The sequence below is a fragment of the Aulostomus chinensis genome, chromosome 6, assembly GCF_037954235.1.
Source record: "Aulostomus chinensis isolate RoL2024-O1b breed Wild chromosome 6, RoL_Achi_v1.0, whole genome shotgun sequence".
NCBI lineage: Eukaryota > Metazoa > Chordata > Actinopteri > Syngnathiformes > Aulostomidae > Aulostomus > Aulostomus chinensis.
This window is the reverse complement of record NC_141325.1, coordinates 23,448,180-23,460,697: the sequence shown is the minus strand read 5'-3', so window position 1 is coordinate 23,460,697 and position 12,518 is coordinate 23,448,180. Positions and strand designations below refer to the sequence as shown.

Sequence of the window (12,518 nt, the reverse complement as noted above, 5' to 3'; positions counted from 1 at the left end):
TCTCGTTACAATGTAGTGTCTGTGTGTGTTTGTGGGCATGCCTGGTATACATAGCCTGGACTGCTGTCCCGTCTCATCTTACTCTCGTGATGACATAATATCAGAGCAGCGGGATTCCCAATCAAAACCCAGACTTGTACATCTCAGTGATGATGTAAGTGTGCTCAGGAATGTGAGGCATGTGAGTGAATGCAACCACATGGGATCGGGTAGGAAGCAATGAGAAATGAATGCATCTCCAAAATAATGCCAGGTCTGCACAGGCCTATGTGTCTGGAAGTTGAAAAAAACATCGCTCTCAGTCAAATTTTGATGGCTTCAAAGATTCTGCATGAAATCTTCTTGGTGTAGAAGTTGACTGTCATTCTTAAGATTCAGTTTAGAGATGGCTAATTAAACTTTTTGTGTTTCTAGCTAAATGGGGGTTAGTGATGTCGAAAAAAATCTTACAGTAAGGGCATTAATTCATTTCAAGTGACGGCCACACTCACCGCAGACAATTTCACATTCTAGAATCTGGAGAAGCAATTTAATTATTGACATGGTTTGACTGCAATATTTAAAAGGAAATACAGATGAATACATAGAGATATACATACTAAAGTAATATATATTTAATCTTTAATACCAATATTCCCTTTCATTTTCAGGCCTTCTGTGCACAGCGGCAGCAGACAAGTGTCTCTCATCTCCCTGCAGTAATGGTGCCACATGTCTTGACCACCTGGGTGATTATGTGTGTCTGTGCCCCAAAGGACCAGTTTGGTACATGGGCAAAAACTGCGATGAGCTGTATGATGCTTGTATTCTGGCCCCTTGTCCCAACTGTACTGGTACACTTGGGACTGACAAGTTCACCTGCCACTGCCCAGATGGCTTCACAGGTTTCAACTGCACCCAGGATCTAGATGAGTGTCAGAGCAACCCTTGCAAAGGTATCCGGTCCTACTGTGCTGATGGAGTCAACAGTTATTCTTGCCACTGTCCCCATGGATTAGGAGGAGAAGATTGCCAGGATAATGTGACTATTTGCTCAGAAGACACATGCCAGAATGGTGGCCCCTGTCTGGACATCCCTGACATTGGATATCAGTGCCAATGTGCTGCTGGGTTCCAGGGCACCAACTGTGAGGAGAACATCGATGAATGCCAGTCGGAGCCCTGTCAGAACGGAGCCATCTGTAAAGACGGGGTCAATACTTACCAATGTTTCTGTGTGCCTGGATTTCAAGGCTATCACTGTGACTTGGATATAAATGAATGTGCTTCCCGCCCTTGTCAAAACAACGGTACATGTCAGGATGAGGTCGATCATTATAGGTGTGATTGCTCTCCAGGCTTTGAAGGTAAGACAATAAGGATCACGATTATTATTTTCTTTAATGTGCACAGAACTGGAGATGATACTCTGGAGAAATCATGTGTCAATCAGAGGAGTCTCTGCATATATATTGAGGCCATACTTTATATATAAAGTCAAACATCAAATGTGGAACAGGATCCAAATGCAGAGGCAAAGAAGATTTAAAGATTTAAAAAAAAAAATAGCTGGGAAACTAATCAAAACTACACAAGGAACTTGCTGCATAGAGAAGCTGATAGGGTGGCCAGAAGACATAGACACTTAAATAAATTGCTAATCAAACAGAAGAAACAGGTGGGAGAACACATGGTCAGGGAAGGAGCTGATTGGTCAAGAAAAGACTAGGAGCAGGGCTGTGATTAACAACTACAAGACACAGGTGGTTCATGTAAAAAAGGCGGGAAACTGACAGGAAGTATGAAGCACACAAAGACACAGGAGGTAAAGCTTTCAAAGTAAAACAGTACCTTACCAGAATGAACCAAAACACAAGGACAAACAAAAACTAGAAACACATTAAGAAAAACAACTATGTATAACTAATTGTCAACAACTAAATAATTACATAATTCTGATGGGACTGACATCAAAATAAATGATTCCTATTAAGTGGATAAGCAAACCAAACCAAACCAAAACAAAACAAATCCCCAAAACAAAGTAAAAAAGGGAAATAAAATAAAAATAAAAATTGTTATGATGCAAAAATGGAGCATATTGTGTCCAGTCCAGGCTGGCAGTTAATTCAGACTCTGCTCACATCGTGGCAAAAATCATTAAAAAAAAAGAAAAAGATAAAGACCTGAAGCAATACAGTTGTAAAGTATTACACAAAAGATATCACAATTAAAAAAAACAACAACTAAGTTTAATATTTGAACCTTTGAATTCTTTTTTGAAACATATTTCAAACTCTCGGGCTGCACAGTAGTGCAGTGGTTCGCACTGTCGCCTCACAGCAAGAAGGTTCTGGGTTCGAGTCCTGGCTCAGGCACAGGATCTTTCTGTGTGGAGTTTGCATGTTCTCCCTGTGTCTGCGTGGGTTCTCTCTGGTACTCTGGTTTCCTCCCACCATCCAAAAACATGTAATTGGGGACTAGACTGATTGGATTCTCTAAATTGACCGTAGGTATGAATGTGAGTGTGAATGGTTGTTCGTCTCTGTATGTTGGCCCTGTGATGGACTGGTGACCTGTCCAGGGTGAACCCTGCCTCTCGCCCGTTGACGCTGGGATAGGCTCCAGCCCCCCCCGTGACCCTTAATGTGTAGGAATAAGCGGAAGACAATGGATGGATGGATGGATTTCAAACTCTCATCATGTCCTATCTTGTCTCAGAGTCAACTTGAAATCCATCGGGAGGGTCTGAATGGGATTGTTCACCCAAAATGAAAATTCCCCCATTATCTACTCACCCTCATGCTGGTGGAATGTTGGGCATATTTTTTTTTCCACAAACCACTGCTGGAGTTTCACAGGAAAAGAAAAAGCATTGTAGTCATGTCCCAATCAGTTGATGTGAACCGTGACAAACTTTTGAACATGCAAAGAAATACATAAAACCATAAAATTCCTCCATTCTGCTGGTCCCCAGTATTCCAAGTGGGCTGAAGCTTCAACACACCTAGTTGTTTTGAAAACATCACAGTTTTTTGTCTCCCTCTTCACTTTAGCCTGGAGCTCCCAGCCATGATGCCATGCTTTTAATGAGGCTAAAAACATGGCATCAGCGATGTTTTCCAACAACATGGCGTGTTGGAGCTTAGGCAGACTTGTGTGGACCAGCGGCATGCAGGAATTTGACGGTTTTATTATGTATTGTTTGTACGTCCTAATGTGAGGAGGATTACTGCAGCACTTTTTCCTGTTAAACTCCAGCAGTCTTTTATGGTGTAAAAAACTTCATCCGACATTCCATTGGCACGACTAAGAGTGTATGATGACAGAATTTTCAATATTGGGTAAACTATACCTTTTAACCCCAAAAAAGGGCAAATTTCTGACTTATTCACGTTTTCAGTTTTGCTGTAAGGCCCTCTAGAGGATGAATGCGGTCTCTGATGATGTTTTAGGTTATTTACGATAATGCATGACACCAGTTTTTTACAGTTCGTGTTCTTTTGTGACTTTACACTAGAGCAATTTTGTGAGAATTGAGAAACTGACCAGAAAAAAAATAGTCAAATCTTCTGACCTACAAGTTTAGATAAATACATTTATATCATATTTCATTAATTATATTAAAAGAGTTAGTGAAGCTGTGTGTGGTGATGTTCTGCTGTCTGTCTGCATCTGAGCTCTTGGCAGCTCCTTGTGTTGAACCTGTATGTGTGCTAAACTAATGAGGTATCCTGCCAGTCTCATGCCTTGGTTAACTGCCATCCCTGCAGGGATTAACTGTGAGATGGAGATCGATGAGTGTGAGGGGCATCCCTGCCAGAACGGTGCCACTTGCCAAGATCATGTGGCCATGTACACTTGTGAGTGCATGGATGGTTTCATAGGCCAGGACTGCGAGGTCAACATCGATGAATGTGCCAGCATGCCATGTGTGAATGAGGGCAGATGTATAGACAGGATCAATGGGTAAGATTACACACACACGCACACACACACACAATTTTTCTGTCTTCTCGAAGAGAACAATGACCAACCTTCTCATTTGGTGTATTACCCAATATTTTCCATTTATGTTCATGGAGTCAATTTTCAATTGTCAAAGGAGAATCATGTTAGTTTTGTAAATTATGGTCTCATTTAGACAGTGGCAGGCCACGCATTTCACGTCTAGGCCTTCAGTGACGTCCTACTTAGTCCTACCTAAATTAACACACCTCACAATACCATCAATATGACACCACGCCTCGAGAATCCATACAGAATCACCCTTACACATCACATCACCTTAATATAGGCTAGTCGAGTGACACTCAATTTCCGGATTATTTAAAATCAACAAGTTTGCATTCACAACTCAGAGTAGGAAACTAAGATCACAGAAATACTATCAAAAATAAAAGGCGATTTTAAGAAATTAGTCAACAAAGTTTTAATACGTCAACCAAAAATAGGCTATGTGAGCTTAAACAAGTTTTTCCAATAAATTCCTGTGCATTGTCACCATTTCATACAAGACACCAGTGAGACGATAAAGACACAAACTATTCATTGAAAATAAAAGTAAACAGATTATTTTGTTAACTGTTGAATAATAATGCTGCTAAATGTGTTCGTATTCTAAAGGTGACAACTGGAAACGGATGTATGTGGTGCGCTGATAAAGCAGCCTCTGTTCTGTTCCAGTCAAGACTGAGTGTGTATATTCTCCATTATAAAACTTAATTTCATCCAGTATTCCAATCCTTCATAATGTCAACGCTAACATATTTGCATTTGTTTTTGAGAAAATGCAGCAGCAAAACAATTGAACATCTTGGCGCAAGTGTGACTGAAGCTGCGCCGATGCGCCACATTACTTACATTATAAATTGCAGATGATCTGGATTTTTTTTTTTCTATTTTATTAAGTGCCGTTGATTTCATACTAAAAAAAAAAAAGACAAAACACATGGGGCACTTTGGGGCACTGGTGCTTTATGATTGTGAAGCTGTAATGAATTAAGATTGTTTATAAATGTTTCATGGTAATAGAAGTTATAGTCATAGTTGGATTTGCCTTTCAATTGTAATATGAGTAAAATGAAATCTAAAAATATGGCTTTGAGACAGAGTGGCTGTCATGTAACTGACGTGCGAAATCCTGGCCTCTTCTTAAGAGTGTCCTTGTGAAAGATACTAAACCCCCACTTTCCTCAATTTGGAACCACTGTAGTCTAACATAATGAAGTTGGTTCTACTGAATGTGCCAGCTGGTTAGGGTTTAATATAATTAGCTTTCAGCTGCATTCCTGAGCGTATGACTGATAAGATGTTGATTGTACTGTACAACGCATGTTCATGAGAGTTGGTAAATGGGCATTTTTGGGCAGTTTTACTGTTGTTTTGTTTCTGTAGCTGTTAGTTGCCAGTTGCTGTTCGCTCCAAGCTAAATGTATGTGACTGGTTCTGTCTACATTTTGGAGCAACAAAAAATGATACATGAGAGAAAAAAATTTCAAGAGATCTTTTTTGTGAGCACTTTAAAGGCAAATGTGAAGAACCTGCAAGTGAACTATCACTTTAAATTTTTTTTTATTTCTTAATTTTTTTTTACATGAGCCCTCCAATAATTTAATTAGTGAAAAAAAGCAACTTTAATTCTTCTAATTTTGAGCTGGAGTATCTAAACTTGGACTGAAGTTCTGGGGTTGTGTACTTTGTCCACCACTGCTCCGAGAAGCTCTTTTCTGCTTATCTTTACTTAAGAGATTTTCACACAAATTCTGCTCTTTTCCAGCTTTGAGTGCAACTGTGAGGGGACGGGTTTTGTAGGCGACCACTGTGAAGAAGATATTCCTGAATGTGCTTCTGGCCCCTGTCAACATGGAGCCACATGCTTGGAGGGGATCAACCAGTACATATGTCTCTGCTGGCCAGGTAGACAATAACAATGTGTATCAATTCGAAAAACATCAAATGTTTTCAACTGCAACATGCAAAGATTATCATCATGTTTTGTACATGTTACACTCGGCATCAGGGTATGTACAATTCTTAAAATATAAATTGTAACTGTCATGAGCTCTATTTACTATTTAACTAAACAAATGGGAAACACTGTGTGGTAAAGCATTTAAAGGAAACAAAGTAAACCTTAAAGGTCGTCCAGAACCTGCAGGTTCCCACACATAAATCACGTTAACAAAAGAATTCATTATAAGAGGGCAAGAAAGGGCAAAAGAGCAGGGCTGTGAGCTGCACCATTTGCCATCCAGTGTACAGCTTTGCAGCACTATTTGTGTCTTTAATAAGGACTTTGATGAATTGTAAATAAAAAAAAAAGGATGATTGTCATTGTGATATAAAGAACACATGTAAACATCTATGCCTTTAAATGTTATCAGAATTTAGCCAATGCAAATAGCTTCAACTTTCTTCAATCTGGCTCTGTTTTGTGTGTGTGTGTGTGTGTGTGTGTGTGTGTGTGTGTGTGTGTGTGTGTGTGTGTAAGAAACAATAAATGATGACACAGATTCATTATTTAAAAAAATAAAAAACCAAAAGCATCTGTAAGCTCTATGTAAGCATCTGTGTGCATCTGTGTGGTGGCAGGGTACAAGGGAGAGAACTGCCAGGTGGATGAAGATGAATGTGAGCAGCATCCCTGTGAGAATGGCGGTGAATGTTTCCAGCGCTCTCATCCCCTGAACTATGGGGTTCTGCCTGAACTCAGCACAGCAAATTTCAGCTATGAACAAGCAGCTGGCTTCATCTGCCACTGTCTGCCAGGATTCACAGGTGAATTGTCAAAAACCGTACATCTCCTTGCTACACTGTCTCATCAACTAAGTGATGAGAATATTGAACCTCCCTAACTTTTTTCTCTTGTAGGAGCCAATTGCTCTGTCAATGTGGATGAATGTGAGTCTGCTCCGTGCCAGCATGGAGGAAGTTGCAAGGATTTGGTCAACACTTATCAATGTTGGTGCCCAGATGGCTTCACAGGTAGAAAATGCTTTTATCTTCTCCTTTCTTCTTGTCTTCCAGCAAAACATTTGAACTATGTCGCTCTTTCTCCACCAATACTCCCCAGGACTGTGCCTTATTCATATGACGATAGGGGCTCTATTTTTTTGTCAGTGCCAGAGTGAGAGAAAAGGCTCAGTGGAGGATGTGGTGAGGCCTGTTCAGCAAGACTGTGTATCTTGCCACCTGCCTGTTTGTAAGCAGGGCAAAAGTCAGCCCACTTGTGTATGTGTTATTAGGTGCTATTATACTCTCTCACATTAAAAATAGAGTTAAGGGTGTTGAAGATGCAGTGGTGCAGATTGAACAGTAGTGAATAATATTTGAAACAAGTGATGAATGTGAAGCACATTGTAACAGATGATGCCCATCAGCGCTCAGCCCAACTACGGCAATGGATTCTTGTCCACAGTTGGTCCATAGCTGACACATGGCCTCACTGTTAGTTGGATAGACTCTGCAGTGCAGTTGATGCAAATGGTTTCATTTTTCTAATCGTAACATTGCGCACGATGGAGTGTGACCCTTGAGTATATGCAAACAACGTTGTCAGAAAGTTGATGCCGCCATTTTCCAGGTGCGTAACAAAAATTGATCTTAATGTATGTAAAAGTGAAACAGATCCAAACTCATCCAAACCACTGTACAAAGATAACCTTCATGCGAAGTCTCCAACGACCACTCGCCCAACACAAAGGGGTTAATCTTCCTCCTGTGGCTCATGCCTCATGGCCAGCCAAGGTATTAATACCTCATTAGAGGAGATTTGCTACAGCATCACTCAAATCAGGAGGAGTTGCACCAAAAGCTGACCTTGAAAGACCAAATCTGGACTGCAAGTGCGATTCAAGCCAAAAGCGCTGATCAACCAAAATAAGAAGCTAATTTGCTAACAGCATGGTCAAACATTGTGGAGGACAACAGTGGCTGGGAGGGCATATGGTTTTAGAGGAACACAGCAGAAAAAAAAGCCAATAAAAGGTGCCATATGTCCCCTGACCATCTTAGGTATTAAACAAAGGGTCTGGTCAACTAAGAATTGTCCACGGGGAGGGGAGATTATATTAAAGCTGCTTAGGAGCCTATTTAAAATCTAATAAAACACAAAAGGATGATACAATACATTGTGAACAAAGTAGGGTCCTTTACCCAATTTAACTGCATTGTTACCTCTGGCATGCTGCACTTTAAACACGCCTGTACTGTACTTTGCAACAGGAGATAATTTTGTTGAGCACAGCTCCATATGGCAAACAGCAGTTGCAAGCAGTTGATCTCCCATGTGTGCTAAGTGGTTGCAACTTTGGCTGGCTGTTAACCAGTATGGATGAAGCGCTGCACTCCTTGGCCTTCCCTGTGTCTGTGGTAAATGGTCAGAAAGCAGTTGGTGCAAGATACTTGAGATTACACATATCCTTAGTTAGAGTTATGTAGCTATACATCATTGAAAAATCTATACAAATGACACAAATCACAGCATGTTGGTTCATTACTGATCTCAACAACTGTGTACCTTTAATGTCAAGTGCAGCCAACAAGTCCTCAGACCCGGCCATTGTGGTGTGCCTCCAAAGATGTTAGAAATCAAAATAGTAATGTTCTGTGCCTTTATTAAAGTTTAATTGGTGAAAAGGGCTCTTTTGTTAATGTAAGGGGAAAATCAATCATGATGGCGGTTGAAACCATGCCTTCAGTTTCCAGTGGAAACCATGCTTACAGACTTGTTCCTTATATATTCAGTGGTAGAAAAAGTACACAACCACTGTATTTAGGTCAACGTATTTATACTGCTGGTCACATATTTCCCATGATTAAAAATAAATGAAAAGCAAATAAATAAATGAAATAAATAAATAAATAAATAAATTAAATAAATGAATGAAAGTTGCTTATTTAAAATTTTATATAAATTGATGTATTGAAGTTCTTGCTTTTCAAAATAATACAAAAAAAAGTTTCTCTTTAATATAAATGTATTGTGTATATTTTCTTAATGGGGTGGCACGGTGGTGCAGTGGTTAGCACTGTCGCCTCACAGCAAGAAGGTTCTGGGTTCGAGCCCTGGCTTTCTTTCTGTGTGGAGTCTGCATGTTCTCCCTGTGCCGGCGTGGGTTCTCTCCGGGTTCTCCAGCTTCCTCCCACAGTCCAAAGACATGCAATTGGGGACGAGGCTGATTGATACTCTAAATTGACCGTAGGTATGAATGTGAGTGTGAATGGTTGTCTGTCTCTATGTGTTGGCCCTGCGATGGACTGGCGACCTGTCCAGGGTGAACCCCGCCTCTCGCCTGAATGTTGCTGGGATAGGCTCCAGCCCCCCGTGACCCTTAACAGGATAAGCAGTAGAAAATGGATGGATATTTTCCCAGTGCAATTGCAGAATTGAAGCTCAATGTATTTTCTAATGTTAAAAGGGTAACAATGTCATTTTTTTCATTTCTGCATTTTCCAACAGTGACTTAAAATAAATCTATGGGTGCTGGGTCTTTGTGATTATCTGCCGTTGCCATAACCCTGCCAGTGTGCTTTAAAAATCTTTCTCGCTTGTTTGTTTTTTCCAAATGGATATAACTTGAAAAATACACTTAGTATAGATCTGAAGTAAAATTACTTTACCCACCACTGTGTATGCCATTGTAATCTGACATGTTAAACTGCTGTTTTTACAGTAACAACACCCATGAGAGGGCATCTGTCATTGAAATGTAAATTTAAGTTAATCTTGAATTCCCAGGCCAACACATCCTCTTTCTGGGAAGAGAAATTTTGTTAGTCGTCGGTGGTGATGTTTTGCTGATACATTTGCAATTTCTTCCTGAATTTTTATTCTCTAGAGTTGTTTTTGAATTAATTCAACAAAGTAAGAATGATGAAATATGAATTCTAAGAATATTTGACTTTAAAGTGTGACTTATGATATGTCTGAGATTATTCCCAATAAAGTTGTGATATGGAAAGTCAAGCTGAATTAGAATGTCAAGGTTCAGAGACGTCGAGATTTTGTTTTTGCAAATTCAGAACCCAAAAGATCGTATTCAAAATGTTGTTTTTTGTAACTTTCTAATCAATTTCAGAAATCAGACGAAGTCATTTTCTATTCCTATCCCCAAACATTGCACAGGGTGATGAAATCCAAGACTCATAATTAAATCTGAAAAAAAAATGTTGGTAAGTATCAGCATTTGTCAGTTAAGCCATGGCTCAGGCCAAGTCATCAGAGACTGGGCCTGCCACTTCCCATAGTTTAACACCTGCCACTAGTGGGCGTCCACAGACTAGCACAGAGGATCACCGAGTGGACTGCAGCACTGCATTCCTCTTGTCAAACACTGACAGGAGCCAGCTGGAGGCTTACCACTCTGGTAGGGCTGGGCTGCAGATAGAAGAGGAGCACAGGGTGTGTGTGCGGGAGGGAGGGACGGATGGAGGAGGGAGGAAAAGAAAAGGTGGGCAGGGCTGCCTTGTAATCACTCCTGTCTGACTGCCTGGTACAGAGTGGAGGAGTGTTGAGATTCCTGCATTGCAAGCTAAACCAAGAGAGAGAACGAGAGGACGTGGTTGGTTCACTTGTGTCACCCAGCAGTGTGTGAGGAGTGTGTTGGATGTAGTGGATCATGGGAGGAAGGCATTTGGTGCTGCTACTGTTGCTGCTCTGCAACTGCAGTAGGCCCTGGCGGCAAACAGGTACAGTATGGTACATCACTTGATAAGGCAACAGAAGTTGTGGGCTTCTGCATGAGGAGGGAGTCTTGGCACAGAGTCCAAACAGCTCGGGTTCCTCAGGTGTCTAGTGGGTTAATAGACCTTGTGACTACAAGTTGACTACTGCTGCTCAGGTTTTATTTTGCTTGATGAGAAGACTCTTTACCAAATCCTGGAAGACAACTAATTTTGGTGCAATGTGTGCGTGTGTTTGTGTGTGTGTGCGCGTGTGTTTGTGTGTCACAAGTGAATCAGACCAACATTACTGAAATTTTTAAATGTTTATCTGAAACAATCAGGATGACTGACAGTGCTGGAAATCTAATTCACCTAACTGAGCAATTACTGCTCCTTTCCTCCTATCATTTCCACATCTGTAAATGACAGTTATGGAGAGATTTGTGCCGTACCTCGACTACGTCCTGTAAATCTGTATGCTTGCATGCTGATCTAATTAAGTAATTGAGTTTGACTTCCCAGGCTCCCGGTGCAGCTCCCTGTTGCTTGAAGATTAACCAGATTTATGTGATTAAATCAATATGTTATCAGTGACTTATATCCAGTGGGATATAGTGGGATATCATGAGAGGAGGTGGGGAAATTGGATCAGTGTTGTAAAGCAGAACTAAAATGAAGGGTTTCTCCATGCAGGTGTGCACTGTGAAGTGGATATCAACGAGTGTGAGAGCAATCCCTGCCAGAACGGCGCCACGTGCAAAGATGGTGCCAACTCCTATATATGTCAGTGTCCCAAGCCAGAGCATGGCCAGGAGCCCTGGGGTGGGCCCAACTGTGACATCCTCCTGGTTGGCTGCCAACAGCACCAATGTCAACATGAAGCAGCATGTGTTCCTGTCTTGACTGCAAAAGATGAGCACAGCTACACCTGCCTGTGTCTGCCAGGCTGGACTGGAGAACGCTGCAACACCTCCACCACCTTTTCCTTCAACTCGGAAGGCTATGCCCATGTGCAGCTGCCTGTTTCCAAAAACCGGTCCAGGCGAGAGACTGATGACCCTGACCACAGTCTCCACATGCAGCTGAGATTCAGGAGCACTCTGCCCAACATGTTGCTGTACTTCCGTGGCACAAAGGAGCGATACATCTCCCTGGAGTTGGTCAGAGGTTCACTCCTGGCCCAGTTGAATTTAGGGAAGGTGCTGAAGGCCATATACCGTGGCCCTGTCAATAATGGGGATTGGTACCAGGTCATTCTGATCATGGATGGGAGACTGGTTCTGGTTGTCAAGGGAACAGGCTGTGAAGAAGGGTGTCAGGTGAAGAATGAGGGACAGAATCATTTAATCTTCCTCCAGCCTGACTATTTTCAACACCTGTATGTAGGCGGGGCTCCACAGGAGTATTTGGCCCGTACGACCAGTGGGACTGGGTTCATCGGCTGCATGGAAGACTTTCAAGTAGACCATAAGCTGCTGCTGCCTCAAGACCTCATCAGAGAGGAGAACAAGGGTTTGGAACTTGGATGTAGCAAAAAAGACTGGTGTCAAGATGACCCATGCAAGCAGCGTGGGCTTTGTGTTGACATGTGGGTTAAATCCTCATGTCAGTGTCACCGACCCTACTATGGAGTTACCTGCGACAAAGGTAAGGAAACATGGTGAATGTCAAATAGATTTTCATGAGTTCCTACTTGATTCCTGATCATGACTTTTCAGTATGTCAAACATGGCTGGAATGCAGGCCCGTAGAACTGTAATTAGATTCTGTTTTAACAATAAATACATCCTAATGTTGGTAAATACACCATCAAAATGATGACTTTAAACTGGAAAAGGGACAAAATATGGTGCTTTTATAGGATTGGCAAT

At 41.4% G+C, this 12,518-nt stretch overlaps 1 protein-coding gene across 1 annotated transcript in view; it reads left to right on the top strand.

Annotated features, from left to right (window-relative positions):
* The window catches only part of LOC147260476 (protein crumbs homolog 2-like), a 36,212-nt gene that overhangs the window by 8,250 nt on the left and 15,444 nt on the right, over nucleotides 1-12,518 (top strand). Inside the window, exons 2-7 of the mRNA XM_086207081.1 lie at nucleotides 651-1,346; nucleotides 3,753-3,948; nucleotides 5,759-5,898; nucleotides 6,574-6,759; nucleotides 6,853-6,966; nucleotides 11,341-12,294. Of these exons, the coding sequence (XP_086063207.1) occupies nucleotides 651-1,346; nucleotides 3,753-3,948; nucleotides 5,759-5,898; nucleotides 6,574-6,759; nucleotides 6,853-6,966; nucleotides 11,341-12,294 (2,286 nt within the window). The remainder of the gene's footprint in view (nucleotides 1-650; nucleotides 1,347-3,752; nucleotides 3,949-5,758; nucleotides 5,899-6,573; nucleotides 6,760-6,852; nucleotides 6,967-11,340; nucleotides 12,295-12,518) is intronic.